This window comes from Oncorhynchus nerka, linkage group LG19 (genome assembly GCF_034236695.1).
Source record: "Oncorhynchus nerka isolate Pitt River linkage group LG19, Oner_Uvic_2.0, whole genome shotgun sequence".
In the NCBI taxonomy this organism is placed as follows: domain Eukaryota; kingdom Metazoa; phylum Chordata; class Actinopteri; order Salmoniformes; family Salmonidae; genus Oncorhynchus; species Oncorhynchus nerka.
Window position 1 is genome coordinate 14,286,568 of NC_088414.1, and position 13,816 is coordinate 14,300,383.

At 46.9% G+C, this 13,816-nt stretch overlaps 1 protein-coding gene across 2 annotated transcripts in view; it reads left to right on the plus strand.

The window, feature by feature from the left end:
* Positions 1 to 13,816, plus strand: part of LOC115101083 (collagen alpha-1(XI) chain-like) — a 123,232-nt gene that overhangs the window by 97,193 nt on the left and 12,223 nt on the right. For both annotated transcript variants that reach the window (XM_029620264.2, XM_029620265.2), the window contains exons 30-52: positions 1,353 to 1,406; positions 1,854 to 1,907; positions 2,542 to 2,586; positions 2,821 to 2,874; positions 3,001 to 3,045; positions 3,186 to 3,239; positions 3,347 to 3,400; positions 3,521 to 3,574; positions 4,356 to 4,553; positions 4,783 to 4,836; positions 5,918 to 6,025; positions 6,367 to 6,474; positions 7,752 to 7,859; positions 8,114 to 8,221; positions 8,370 to 8,423; positions 8,623 to 8,730; positions 11,559 to 11,612; positions 12,027 to 12,134; positions 12,350 to 12,403; positions 12,559 to 12,612; positions 12,781 to 12,996; positions 13,244 to 13,297; positions 13,497 to 13,550. In XM_029620264.2, coding sequence (XP_029476124.2) covers positions 1,353 to 1,406; positions 1,854 to 1,907; positions 2,542 to 2,586; positions 2,821 to 2,874; positions 3,001 to 3,045; positions 3,186 to 3,239; positions 3,347 to 3,400; positions 3,521 to 3,574; positions 4,356 to 4,553; positions 4,783 to 4,836; positions 5,918 to 6,025; positions 6,367 to 6,474; positions 7,752 to 7,859; positions 8,114 to 8,221; positions 8,370 to 8,423; positions 8,623 to 8,730; positions 11,559 to 11,612; positions 12,027 to 12,134; positions 12,350 to 12,403; positions 12,559 to 12,612; positions 12,781 to 12,996; positions 13,244 to 13,297; positions 13,497 to 13,550 — 1,854 coding nt within the window. The remainder of the gene's footprint in view (positions 1 to 1,352; positions 1,407 to 1,853; positions 1,908 to 2,541; positions 2,587 to 2,820; positions 2,875 to 3,000; positions 3,046 to 3,185; positions 3,240 to 3,346; positions 3,401 to 3,520; positions 3,575 to 4,355; positions 4,554 to 4,782; positions 4,837 to 5,917; positions 6,026 to 6,366; positions 6,475 to 7,751; positions 7,860 to 8,113; positions 8,222 to 8,369; positions 8,424 to 8,622; positions 8,731 to 11,558; positions 11,613 to 12,026; positions 12,135 to 12,349; positions 12,404 to 12,558; positions 12,613 to 12,780; positions 12,997 to 13,243; positions 13,298 to 13,496; positions 13,551 to 13,816) is intronic.

Below are 13,816 nucleotides of genomic sequence, written 5' to 3' on the forward strand. Positions count from 1 at the left end.
ACCATCTCAGTAATGGGTGCAATAACTCCAACCCCCTTAGTTTAGAAAAATGTATACGATCAATCGACCAATATGTATGAGGAAACATAGATATTAAAACAACTATTCTAAAAGTCAACTTGCAACAAAGCATGCTGGGAAATATGATAATGTTGCCCCTCCCACGTACTCTGAGAGACAATAGGAAAGTAAACACTAGTTTATAAAATCTGAACACAGTAGGTGTTCTCCTGATTGGAAACTGACAGGAAAAAGCTGACTATCATGTTTAATCTTGCATTTAAAACGCCTGTGTTTAAGATGAGAACACTTTTAAAACACTGACTATACACATGTAGGGTATTTTCTATCTATAACCAGTGAAACACTGGAGTGACTTATTTCTATTAATTAAAACAAGGACAATTTGTTTTATAGCTTTAAGACAAAGTAGTTGCGAGATGTTTAATTTTCCTTAGTATAGTGTGTCTCTCTCTACTGTAATTTAGTAATTGGGAATCAGAATAATTTCATAGAATTCCCCAGAGAAATTATCTTAAGAAGTGGAACGTAGACATTTACATTTACATTTAAGTCATTTAGCAGACGCTCTTATCCAGAGCGACTTACAAATTGGTGCATTCACCTTATGACATCCAGTGGAACAGTAGTGCATCTAAATCTTTTAAGGGGGGTGAGAGGGATTACTTTATCCTATCCTAGTTATTCCTTAAAGAGGTGGGGTTTCAGGTGTCTCCGGAAGGTGGTGATTGACTCCGCTGTCCTGGCGTCGTGAGGGAGTTTGTTCCACCATTGAGGGGCCAGAGCAGCGAACAGTTTTGACTGGGCTGAGTGGGAACTGTACTTCCTCAGTGGTAGGGAGGCGAGCAGGCCAGAGGTGGATGAACGCAGTGCCCTTGTTTGGGTGTAGGGCCTGATCAGAGCCTGGAGGTACTGAGGTGCCGTTCCCCTCACAGCTCCGTAGGCAAGCACCATGGTCTTGTAGCGGATGCGAGCTTCAACTGGAAGCCAGTGGAGAGAGCGGAGGAGCGGGGTGACGTGAGAGAACTTGGGAAGGTTGAACACCAGACGGGCTGCGGCGTTCTGGATGAGTAGAGAGAGACAGTTTTCTCTTCCCACTTCCAGCCCACATCTAGCAGGATGAGGGTGTAAACAAAACAGAATGGCTTCAGATTGGCCTGACCCAGAAAAGGGGGAATAGATACACAAGACTTAATGAATACTTAAACCCATGACATTCAAGCAAAGTCACTTTGCGACAACTGTAGATGCACAAAAAGGCATTTATAAATACATGGGTTTCATTGATTGATATACTGATGGTGACTTTGTTTTGTGTTCCTCTCTCTCAGGGCAAACTGGGTGTTCCAGGGTTGCCAGGATACCCCGGAAGACAAGGGCCAAAGGTAAGTCCCCTTTTCCTCCCAGAATCCGTTTCTCTGTCTTTATCATAGTGGACACTTCAAGGAGGCACACCTGAAGGACCCCTTGATTGAACATGGCGTTATTGATGCACTGGCCCTGACTGCCCAGCGGGGCACCGCTCTGACGCAGGCGGGGCGCAGGGAAGTCATGTTTGAACCTCCCGGATCAAAGGGGGCAGTATTTAGCCATGCCTTTTGGTGTCAGACAGACGCCCACTGAAAGAGCGCTGCCCAAAATGCGTCACTGCTGCCTACAACAGCACTTTCACTTTACACCACTCAGCGTCTTTGTTGCTCGCCTTTGACGAACATGGGATTTAATCTCTTTTGCCTCTCTCTGTCTCTCTCTCTCTCTCTCTCTCTCTCTCTCTCTCTCTCTCTCTCTCTCTCTCTCTCTCTCTATCCCTCCTTTATTTTTTATCAACACAGGGATCTCAGGGATTCCAAGGTTTCCCCGGAGCCAACGGAGAGAAAGGAGCAAGGGTAGGGTCAGAGAAAAGCGCACCTGTCCAATTTTTTGGTGCTTAGTATGCTCTACATACCTACAGAACAACTCTGTGGATGTGTGAGCCGGCCCAGTGCATTTCACTTTGAAGTTTTAGCCTGTCCACCACTTAGAGTTTTGGATCAATACTGAATCAGACCAATGGAGACGGGGTTTATTGTCTCTCTAGTGCGAATTCAAAAGACACAGGAAAAAGATTAAACCAAGGACATAAAGACTGTTGTATTCCTTCTTCATTACCATCCTCACATAAGAGAATTGAAAATCACCACAAAGGTAATTTATCACATTGTACAGTACTCGGCGCAATGTTCCATTTTCACTCCCTTGAGACAAAGAAGAAGAAAGAGTCTTAGCATAGATAGATGAATACATAATGTTTAAATGTAAGTCATTTAGCAGACACTCTCATCTAGAGGGACCCAGAGCGACAGTTGAATGAGGAATAGGTCTCAATGCTAGTTGAAGTAGCCGTGGTGACAGTGAGAATGGGACCTATTTATGCCACAGGTCTAGTTGATCTGACTGGTTAGATAGGTCAGGGCAGTCTCAAATTCATTACCATGGCGACCTGTGACCTCTGCCCTCTGTATTTGTTATGGTTCCTCACAGGGACTTGCAGGGAAGGCTGGCCCAAGAGGACAGAGAGGACCAACGGTAAGTCTACCGCCTCTTGGACCTCCACTATCCACTGGCGATATACTGTAGGTAACCATGACAACGGTGTGTCCAGGTGACACAGGTTATGGTTTATTACCTTGACCCCCCAATAGGAAGTTAACTGAATGAGGACATCCTCTAATGGTGATGGATATCTTCAGAGTGTTGTATCTAGTTTATTGGTATTCCTCTCTCCTGACGTTCCTCCTCTTTTTCTTTCTCTCCTCCCAGGGACCTCGCGGAGAGAGGGGACCAAGGGGACCAACAGGAAAAGCTGGACCAAAGGTGAGTTAGGGTGTCTTCCAATATGACATGGCTGACGTAATGCCTCACTATCATACAGTGGTATGATCTTGTCTGTCATTGGCTGAGTCCATTCTGACCACTTCCTGTTTCCTCCCTGTCTCCCAGGGTACCTCAGGAAGTGACGGCCCTCCAGGACCTCCCGGTGAGAGGGTATGTACTAGAGCATCCCTCACTCAAATACCTATTCATCTGTATCAATATGATCCATTTCCAATAGTGGTTATTGAGTGGTTATCGATAACTGATTGATAACTGATTGATTGACTGTATCGTCTGCTTGTGTGTTTCAGGGTCTTCCAGGGCCTCAGGGGCCAACAGGATTCCCCGGACCAAAGGGCCCACCCGTAAGACCCCCCCCCCCCCAAACAAATGACAACACAACACATAGTGTTTTAACGGTGGACTAGTGCGTATGTGTGGCTTTACTGAGGTTATCTTCCTGTGTGTTCAGGGCCCCGCCGGGAAAGATGGTCTGCCCGGACACCCTGGACAGAGAGGCGAGACTGTGAGTGAACACACTGCTGTTGAAGCCCTGTCCCTAGTGTCACAGGCCGGAGTTTCACTTCTCCCGAACCTTACGCGTACAACCTTCTTATACCGCTCTCATTCTCTCTTCTCCTCGCAGGGTTTCCAAGGCAAGACGGGCCCACCTGGACCCCCAGGAGTGGTCGGACCTCAGGTGAGTTCCGCCACAATACTAACACACACATATCCCGCTGGATCATATCTCTCTGTGGTACTGGGAGGGGAAAAACACACCCGATACAATACCTTTCAGTGGCCTGGCCTGGCCTCGTCAACAGGTAGACGTGGCACGGAGCATGTTGGTATCGGAGTAGTAGTTGACTGATGAGCTAATAAGTAGCGCGGCGCGACTCACATCGTGTCAACGCGGTCTGCACTCTGAATTAATCCCCGGTTAGAGGGAGAGGATGGAAACCGGAAGTGTTCGGCCGAGCTACTAAGATTATTTCTGATGGTGGACAGGATGTGTAGGGTGTTACAAGAGTGTGATAAGGGTGACTTGCAGGTGTCGTAAGGCAGCCATAGTGAGTTTTAGCTGTGTTTGTTGTCCACCCAGAAGGGATTTTCTCCTATCCTTATCTGGTTAGATAGGTGACTGTCAGAGTTTATCCTCTTAGATATTAGCACTAGGCTGTTCATTCATTATGCATGCTTAGTCAACAGCCATTTCCACCCAAGAGCTTCTCTCCTAATGCTAATTGAGAACATTACATGCATTGATGCTATTATTCTGGCAGATGGATGACGCCTTCATAGAGTGACTAGCGAATACCGGGGGTTGGCTGCCTCCCACTCTCTCACACTCTGTCACCCTATGCTCATATTGTGCAGACACCCTGCTTCACTTTGTTGTCTTATTCATACAATCGCACTCACTCTTTCTCTCTGTTTCTCTCTCTCTCCTTCTCTCTTTCTCTCTCTCTCTCCATCCACAGGGCCCCACAGGTGAGACTGGTCCAATGGGAGAACGTGGCCACCCCGGACCCCCAGGCCCACCCGGTGAGCAGGGTCTTCCTGGATCTGCTGGCAAAGAGGGAGCTAAGGGTGACCCAGGTCCCGCTGGCCCGGCTGGTAAGGACGGTCCCCCTGGTCTGAGAGGGTTCCCAGGAGAGAGAGGTCTACCCGGACCAGTGGTAAGTAGCACACACCTCACATCATTTCTGTCTTATCTCTATTGGGGATAAATACGATTCAGATCAACCCCCCCCCCCCCAAAAAAAAAAATTGCTGCCTTTGTTGTGTTAACCTGAGGAGATTCCCACACCAGGATTCTGGGATAGATAGAGGGGGGGTCTGCCGTTAACCAAGGCGGAGGTGCATGGTGCTTCCTCTAAAAGTTTGTGTCTCTCTGTCTCTCGACAGGGGGCTCACGGCCTGAAAGGGAATGAAGGCCCCGGCGGCCCGCCTGGACCTGCTGTGAGTACACACATCCACCAACATCTTCTCTTCAACTTTCACTTCCTGTCTTTCACTTCCTGTTCTTCCGTCACTCACACTCGCCATCAATATTTCTCTCTCCGTCGTTATCTCCCTTTCTTTTTTCCCTATTTTCTCTCTCTTTATTTCGTATACACACTTACTGTGGGAATACGGTTCACAGCTGAGCGCATCAGTTGCATTAAGATGCTGCACGTCATGTGTCAGTGATACTCATCGTTTGTTAATTAGTCACGCAGCAGAGGCTTCCACCTACTTAGTAGATTTGCGTGACGTTCAGGTTCTACTCTAAACACGTTGCATGTACCTGTCAAAGGCACAAGGCGAGACCCAATTGCAGACACACAGGAGGCAGATGGTTGGAGTCTTACAATGTTTATTAATCCAAAGGGGTAGGCAAGAGAATGGTCATGGACAGGCAAAAAGGTCAAAACCAGATCAGAGTCCAGGAGGTACAGAGTGGCAGACAGGTCAGGTCAGGCAGGTACAAAGTCCAGAAACAGGCAAGGGTTAAAACTGGGAGGACTAGAAAAAGGAGAATGCAAAAAGCAGGAGAACGGGAAAAACCGCTGGTTGACTTGGAAACATACAAGGCGAACTGGCACAGAGAGACAGGAAACACAGGGATAAATACACTGGGGAAAATAAGCGACACCTGGAGTGAGGTGGAGACAATCACAAGGACAGGTGAAACAGATCAGGGCGTGACAGTACCTGATGTAGACTAGTACGCCCTGGATTTACAGAAAGTGTAGAGGTATCAAGGTAGTGCCAATGTAGTTCAATAAAGGCAGAGCCATGTATTTAGATGGGGAATATAATGTCTAGAATGAGCATTATGTAACATTTACATGACACTACAAAATTCCTTGGCAGCCATGTTAACGCCCCATTACCATCACATGGGGGGGATATTTAAACAAGGCTATGTAAACTAAATATCTCGAATAAGAACGATGTTTGAAATTCTTAAAGTTGCCCAACTCTGTAAATGTATGGCTCTGGTTTCAGGTAGTACAAGTAGCGAGCTGCAGTGACCGTGTCGCTCCCTGTGTTCTAGGGTTCCCCTGGTGAGCGTGGTCCTGCTGGCACAGCCGGACCCACCGGACTCCCCGGACGACCAGGACCTCAAGGACCCCCAGGACCCGCAGGAGAGAAGGGTGGACCGGTAAGACCCAGTTCAGTTCAGCCTGGTTCCTGGCCACGTCGCTAGTTTAAACATAAAGCGTGTTGTTGGGGAAACAAACGTATTTCTCTCAGCTACGGTATATCCCAGGGCTGTCTTAGCCTCCTCGTTTGAATTGATCTGTTGTACAGTGGCGGCAGTTGTTCGCGTCAATTCCTTTCTAATTCAATCAATTCAGGAAGTAAACATTTTACTTTCTGAATTGACCGAATTAAAATGGAATGGATCCCAACCCTGCAGTACATTGAGTCTCTCCAGATGAGAATATCTGGTACATGACTGAAATTGAATGGAATGTAATATGCTGTACAAATGTGTTATAGGGAGAGAAAGGACCACAAGGCCCCGCTGGTAGAGACGGTATCCAGGGACCGGTGGGTCTGCCTGGCCCCGCTGGACCTCTTGGAGCCCCAGGAGAGGATGGAGACAAGGTGGGCTGGCTCGCTGAGGGAAGAGTAGTGTGTGTGTGGCTGGGTGGGTGTGCGACTGAATGTATATAAAAGTGATCAAAACACACTCGACGTGATGATTTAGATCAAAGTCAGAACGTGTCTGGGCTTCCATATTCTGACCCTTTCCTTAGTGGTGTGGACAGGCAGTTTTCCCTGGCTTTACAGGTCTGTAAGTCTTTAATGCTGACAGAAGGCTGAACCCGTTAAGTCGCTCAATTTAGTATTTTTCAGATGGCAGAGAGATGACCTGCTAGTATTAGTATGCAGACTCACAGACGGGAGGAACAACTCCCCTACACACTGAGACACACTGAGACACACTGAGACAGAGATAGCGAGATAAACATTTGTGTGAAAATCAGCTGTAATTGAATCTCTTATCCTTGGAGGACTGAGGTATTTGACTTTACGAAAGGGAGACACACACACACACACACACACACACACACACACACACACACACACACACACACACACACACACACACACACAAAGATCTCACTAACATCCACAGTCTCATTACAAGGTCTTTACCACTGGGAACGGAGAGGAGAACTCCACAGCCTTTATTAACAGAAGTAAAGGAGAATATATTTGTATTTTGATTTCAGAAGCAATAACCACGTGACCAGCTATCCTCTGGGTTGGCTGAGGGAAAGTCTGATTCAGTGTTTTCCCATCATTTCAAACACTCAAAGAATGTGAATGCATTTGAATATGCCTAACGGTGTGATGTGCTGGTGTCATTTTCGCTATTTACTGTTGAAATGCATTGCAACGAAGGTGTGAATGGGATCCGTGACAGGCTGCTAGTCACTTGTCACAGAGAGACAACAAACCCGTTCTAGGGTGTGACTCTTAGTTATGACAGTGTGTCAGCGAATTATATTTGAAGTTGACAAGGACATATCAAAAGCCCTGAGACCTGTCTTATATCCCTGCCAAGCAGACAGTCACACACACATCTTAATTTAGATCAGATGAGGCTGGTGGGAGGAGCTATAGGAGGACGGGCTCATTGTAATGGCTGGAATGGAATGAATGGAACAGAGTCAAAAATGTGGTTTCCAGACGCTTAATGTGTTTGATACCGTTCCATTGATTCCATTCCGGTATTTACAATGAGCCCACCCACCTATAGCGTGTCCCACCAGCCTCCTCTGATTTAGATGAACACACAAACTCAACAGGATGGAAGTGTGTTTACGCAACGGGATTCTGTTGACTGGCGTTGTCGCGTTTGTTTCTATCACCAGGGAGAGATTGGAGAGCCAGGCCAGAAGGGAAGCAAAGGAGACAAAGGTGAACATGGTCCACCTGGTCCTACAGGTCCCCAAGGCCCAGTCGGAGCGCCTGGTCCTGCTGTAAGTATCCAGCTGAACCCCCCCCCCCAGTTTATTAGATCTGGAGGCGACCATTGTATGTATGATGTCACTTCCTGCCACTGTCTTCTGGCCTACAGTATATGCTAACGTTTAGCCCCCATGCTCCTTCTCTTTCTCCTATACTGACCCCCTCTCTCGCCCTTGCTCAACCCCCCTGTCTCTCTCTTTATTTCTCTATTTCTCCCTCTCTCCGCTCCTCCTCTCCTTTTCCTCTCTCTCTCTCGGGTGTGTAGGGAGCTGATGGAGAGCCCGGTCCTAGAGGTCAGCAGGGTCTGTTCGGCCAGAAGGGAGATGAAGGAGCCAGAGGATTCAACGGACCCCCAGGCCCAGTGGGACTGCAGGTCAGAACCACCGCCAGAACCAGAGACAGTCTCTGGATGTGTCCCAAATGGCACCGTATTCCCTATTTAGTGCACTGATTTTGGACCACGGCCCATAGGGCTCTGTTGTTGTGATTGTGACTGATGCCATTGTCTTGTCTGATTGCAGGGATTGCCTGGTCCCGGCGGCGAGAAGGGAGAAACCGGAGACGTTGGTCAGATGGTAAGATTTCCTAATATCCTCGTACAATATACCTATAGAGTTGAATGAAATAGAACAGAATACTAATGTACCGATATTGAGTGTAATTGTATGGATTGTACACAATGAATTTAGCACTGTCAGATGACTATATATATGATCATATTTTATTCCGATGTGGGTGTGATGACTCATCACTCCTTCTCTCCTTCCCTTCTAGGGTCCTCCCGGTCCCCCTGGCCCCAGAGGCCCCTCCGGACCCCCAGGAGCTGATGGCCCTCAGGGACCCCCTGGTGGTATTGGAAACCCTGGTGCTGTTGGAGTGAAGGTAAGGTCCCCCTGTTAATACACTTCACCTCAATGTACAACCCTTTCATAGTACGCTTAAAGAGCGATTGCGCTTAGGTCGTTTTTAAAGTTGCTTTCTATGTGGCATCGATATGAGTTAGAAATGTTTATTCTAGTTTCAAAATGTACTACAAAGTGTGAATATGATCATTTTGGTCATACAGTCAGTCTCATCCAAAACGGAGATTTGCGAGATTCTATGAAAAAATATATATATTTCGCACAATGAAGGGTACTGTAACAGTTTTCCGTGGGTTGGTTTTATTTTAATCCTGCCCACATGCCCACAGCTGGGAACACCCAAGTAATCAGAGCGCACCTGCACGTGACCTGATCTTAATGCCCATGGTCAATTCGATTTGACGTTAGATATTCCTATGGGACTAGTTAGGCACCATCAGTAAATTACATAATGTACATGGGAAAATATTTTGAAAAGGTCAATAGCTCCGAATTTAAATTACTTAAAAACCTCAAACCAACTATAAATTGTAGAAATGCATTTACAAAGCATTTAATGAGACACTTAACAGATGTGCAACATTAAAATATTGTCCCATTTACATTGTGTAATTTATTGACAGTCCCTAACTATCCCCAGAGCTAGGCTATTCAAAGTCAGACCAACTTTGCCATGTTCGCACACCAGCCGGCTGAAGCTAATTGGCAAAATAATTTGGATAACACTTACAAACCTGCTAACACAGACAAGAGACACCCAAATAAAACCACACCCCGAAAACCAACTCACGCTTGAATTCAGTCATGGCCGCTAGCATTTATTAATGAGCCAAATCTAAAATGATGCCAAATCAGGAAGTGCAGCTTCCTACCACTTGGCTTAGACCTCTTGGCCCCTTTGGGAGCATAGGGCATTCACCATGGCTCTTTGAGATATACATACATAACAGAGGACTCGGACAGTATTGGGATGCCTAGTTGTTACGTATCTGTTTCTGCAGAGAAAATGCCATTGGTTTACATCAGTCCAGAGTGGATGGCAAGATTTATTTACCATGTTGCTGAACTCAAGAGACAAAAAGTGTCTCGTCTATCCGTGTGTAACTGGTTTAAAGTATCAACAGGACACAGATATGCTGACTGTGCAAGAGGTCCAACAATTGTCCGTTTGAGTTTCAGTACAACCTATATTGTAATTCAGATCACCACTCATTCATCTTTGCAAAGCTTCCGTCATCATTAATAGTTGCTGTTTTAAAGCACTTTTTTTAAAATGGGAAAGGCTCATTTTCATTCTCAAGTGAAAGCGAGCAACACACGCGCACACACACACACACACACACACAGAATCTTGTACAGCTAACCTTGTGGGACACGCAATTCAGTCCCATTCAAAATCCAATTTTTCCTAACCCCTTACCCTAACCTTAACCCAAAAACCTAACCTTAACCCAAGCTCCTAATCCTAAAACTAACCGTAGCTCCTAACCCTTAACATAATTTGCACGCACGCACGCACACACACACACACACACACACACAGCTTAATGGTAGTCATCCTCAGCAGTATTATCGCTGGAGAGAGTAGAAGTGTGAATAAATTCTCCAAGCTACTGTACCTAAGACGCTGTGCTGCTGAGTGCATTATTAAAAACATCGTCGAAAATAAGCCTTGGCGTTTGGCTCGCCTTCAGGGGGGGGGGGGGGGGGTCTACCGTCCGGTCTGGAAGCTCTATGCACTACGACAGTGGCGTGAATAGTTTTTTTCTGGTCCAGTCGACGGGGTTACCTTCCCCCTGGGAGCACACATCCACCCCTTCCTCAAACAAAACCTTAGCTCACCGCAATCGCAATCCTTTCTCTGGCTGATCTGATCTGCGCTGTTCTGGCAGCTTTTATAGCAGGGGTTAGGCCAGGCCTGCTAACAGCAGCTTTGGTGTGTTACGGATCATAGTGGTTGTCTTCTTTTCTCTCTCTATCTATCCCTCTATATCCCCCCCATCTCTCTCTCTCACACTATGGGGAATAAGGTGCCATTTTGGATAGAACCCCTATGTGGAGTCAGGCTTCCCAGAGGGCCAGATACACAGGGCTGTATAAAATCTTTAGAAATTGCTTAGGAGAGAATCTCTCATGCCTTTAAACAGGTCTCTCTATCTGCTCTCTCTGCTGCCTGGGAGTGGATATCCTGACAGAAACAAGAACTCTTTGGGAAAGAGGCGAGATGCTTATTTATTTAGACTACGAATGGTTGGGTATGACCATACAAAGCTAGGTCTGTGGAGGAGGGAGAATAGGTATATTGTTGTACACTAGGCACAGCTTGGCTTGGCTCTGTGACGTTTGATCCAAATAGACCAAGACAGGCACTTTGCTCTGTCTCTGGTTTCCCCATCCGCAGACCAGGGTTACGTAAACATTGTCTCTAGGAACACGTGTGCTGGCAACGTTTATATCCCGATGGAGACTGTGACGACGGGGCTTATGTGACATTGAATAATGATAGGGCCTGAAGCCTGGGCCTTTTACCCAATAAGACAGGCAGGGAGGGAGGGAGAGTTGAGGATGCATGGAGACCAGGGAGGACCCAAAGTTCGCCCGCTCCTGGCCCAGCTCTGACTGGCTGTGATGGATTGAAACCTCTGGTGTCATCTCTTTCTATCCCCAATTGGGGGTGACCAAGGACGTCAGTAAATATGACTCTTTTTTTTTGTCGTTTTGGTTCACTGAACTGAATTGTTTTTATTTTCTTGTGTCTCTCTCTCTCTCTCTCTGTCTCTCTCTCTCTCTCTCTCTGTCTCTCTCTCTCTGTCTCTCTCTCTCTGTCTCTCTCTTTCCGTCTCTCAGGGTGATTCAGGTGAAAGCGGAGAGCCTGGTCTTCAGGGAGAACTTGGCGGACCTGTAAGAGAACCCGAAAGAACCTGCACACTACCATCATCATTCAACAGAACGACACTCTCACTGCAGCACTGCACTACACTACAACTGCCTCTCCACAGAAGAGAAAGAATTACAAATACGCAATAATCGCCCGATACAGATAAAATGAGACTATTCCTCTGCTACTGAAACAATTACACAATTCGATACACAGTTCTGAAATGACAACTTCACCATTAGCGTAACCGTATCTGAATCAATTCAATTTGAATTAAAACCATTATGAAAAGAAAGCCCGCCAACCACATGGAGTGTGATAAGCACACCCCTACTGTGCATTGACATACACACATTATTGACACACTAACACTGATGACGCGCTAGTATAAAAAAAACTGTTAACACACTGTTGACACACTGCCCCACCTGTCACAGGGCCCAAGGGGAGAGCGAGGAGAGAAGGGAGAGGGCGGTCCTGCTGGCTCTGCTGGACCCCCTGGCCCTAAAGGTCCCCCTGGAGACGACGGTCCTAAAGGAAGTCCTGTAAGTCCTGGTTACACGTCTCTGTAGAGTCGCATGTTACCCGTATTGCAGTTGAGTCCCATTACTGCCATGCGAATGTATTCCCCCAATGGGTGTTATGGATTTGTGATGAGTTGTCAGTGGGAGGCAAGGTAAGAGGGATTCCCTTTATGTGTTAATAAATTAGCCCTAGAGTCACTCTGGATACTGAGCATTTTGTCTGATTTCATTTCCAGGGTCCAAGTGGTTTCCCTGGTGATCCTGGTCCCCCTGGCGAGATCGGACAGGCTGTAAGTCACTGAAATGTTACAACGACATTGTTTTGACCTCCAGTTCCCGTAACGCTTTGGTACCAATTGAAATGTTTTAAAAAAATCCCAAACCCGTTCTCTATCCGTCCAACGTTACGCAACTTTTACAACGTCTCTTTTTCTCCTCCTCCCAGGGTTTAGACGGTCCTCCTGGTGACAAGGGAGACGACGGAGAGGCTGGTCAACCTGTGAGTCTCGCCTAGCGCATTACTACACCCGTCCTAACGACAAAACAGGCATTAACAAACTCGAACGTGTCTCATATCTGAAGTTTTTAGCACCGCGTCGCTCATTCCTCCAGTGACTTTTTTTTCTCTCATCCCGTAATGTGAACCTTATCCTTTCTCACCTCCTAGGGTTCCCCTGGACCCACCGGAGAGTCTGGTCCTTCTGGCCCACCAGGAAAGAGAGGCCCCCATGGAACAGTTGGACCCGAGGGCAGGCAAGGAGAGAAGGGAGCCAAGGGAGAGTCTGGTTTGGAGGGTCCACAGGGAAAGACAGGCCCAGTTGGTCCTCAGGGAGCACCTGGCAAGCAAGGTTCGGAAGGTCTCAGAGGTATCCCTGGCCCAGTTGTGAGTACAGCATTATTTCATATTTTTACTTCTTTGCGTCATAGCCATTACAGTTACTAGGGGCAGCAACTGTGGATGTCCATAACACACATAGATTAGCATAGTGACTGATCTAGTGATTAGCATAGTGACTGATCTACAAAAGCTATTGCTAAAAAAAAGCACACGCTATAGGCATGAGGTCATAATACCAATATTGTATGTGAAGATCAGTGGGTTAAAGCATTGACTCTCTGAATGTTTGCAGGGGGAACAAGGTCTTCCGGGTTCTTCAGGCCCTGACGGACCCCCTGGACCTATGGTGAGGACAGCCTAACCTCTCACCCTTGACCCTGGGTTGTTTGATGTCACAGGATTCACAGTACCTTGTCTTATTGGGCCAGGCATGTAATATTATCTGTCCTCCGACTCTACTCTTCTTCCTTCTTTCCGTCCCTCTCTACCCCTCTCCCATTATATTTCCATCTCTCTCTCTCTCTCTACTCCTCTCTCCCTCGCAGGGTCCTCCAGGATTACCCGGTTTGAAGGGAGACTCTGGTATTAAGGGTGAAAAGGTGAGCCCCCTCTTTCAACACATTATTGACCACATGTTGTACACTGTGCATATTACAGTGAAATATTGACGTCAATACCTGTTGCATGCATGGCTGAATATCACATATGGGATTGATCTTCCACTGTTAATGAGGTTGATGTCTAATAGCCCACAGGGATACAAGTGAAACGTGTCGATAGAGATGCTGTATAATGCATACCTTACACATTCACGTTAATGATGACTGACTGCTCTGTGTTCAAACCTATCGATTGTTTATCTGGT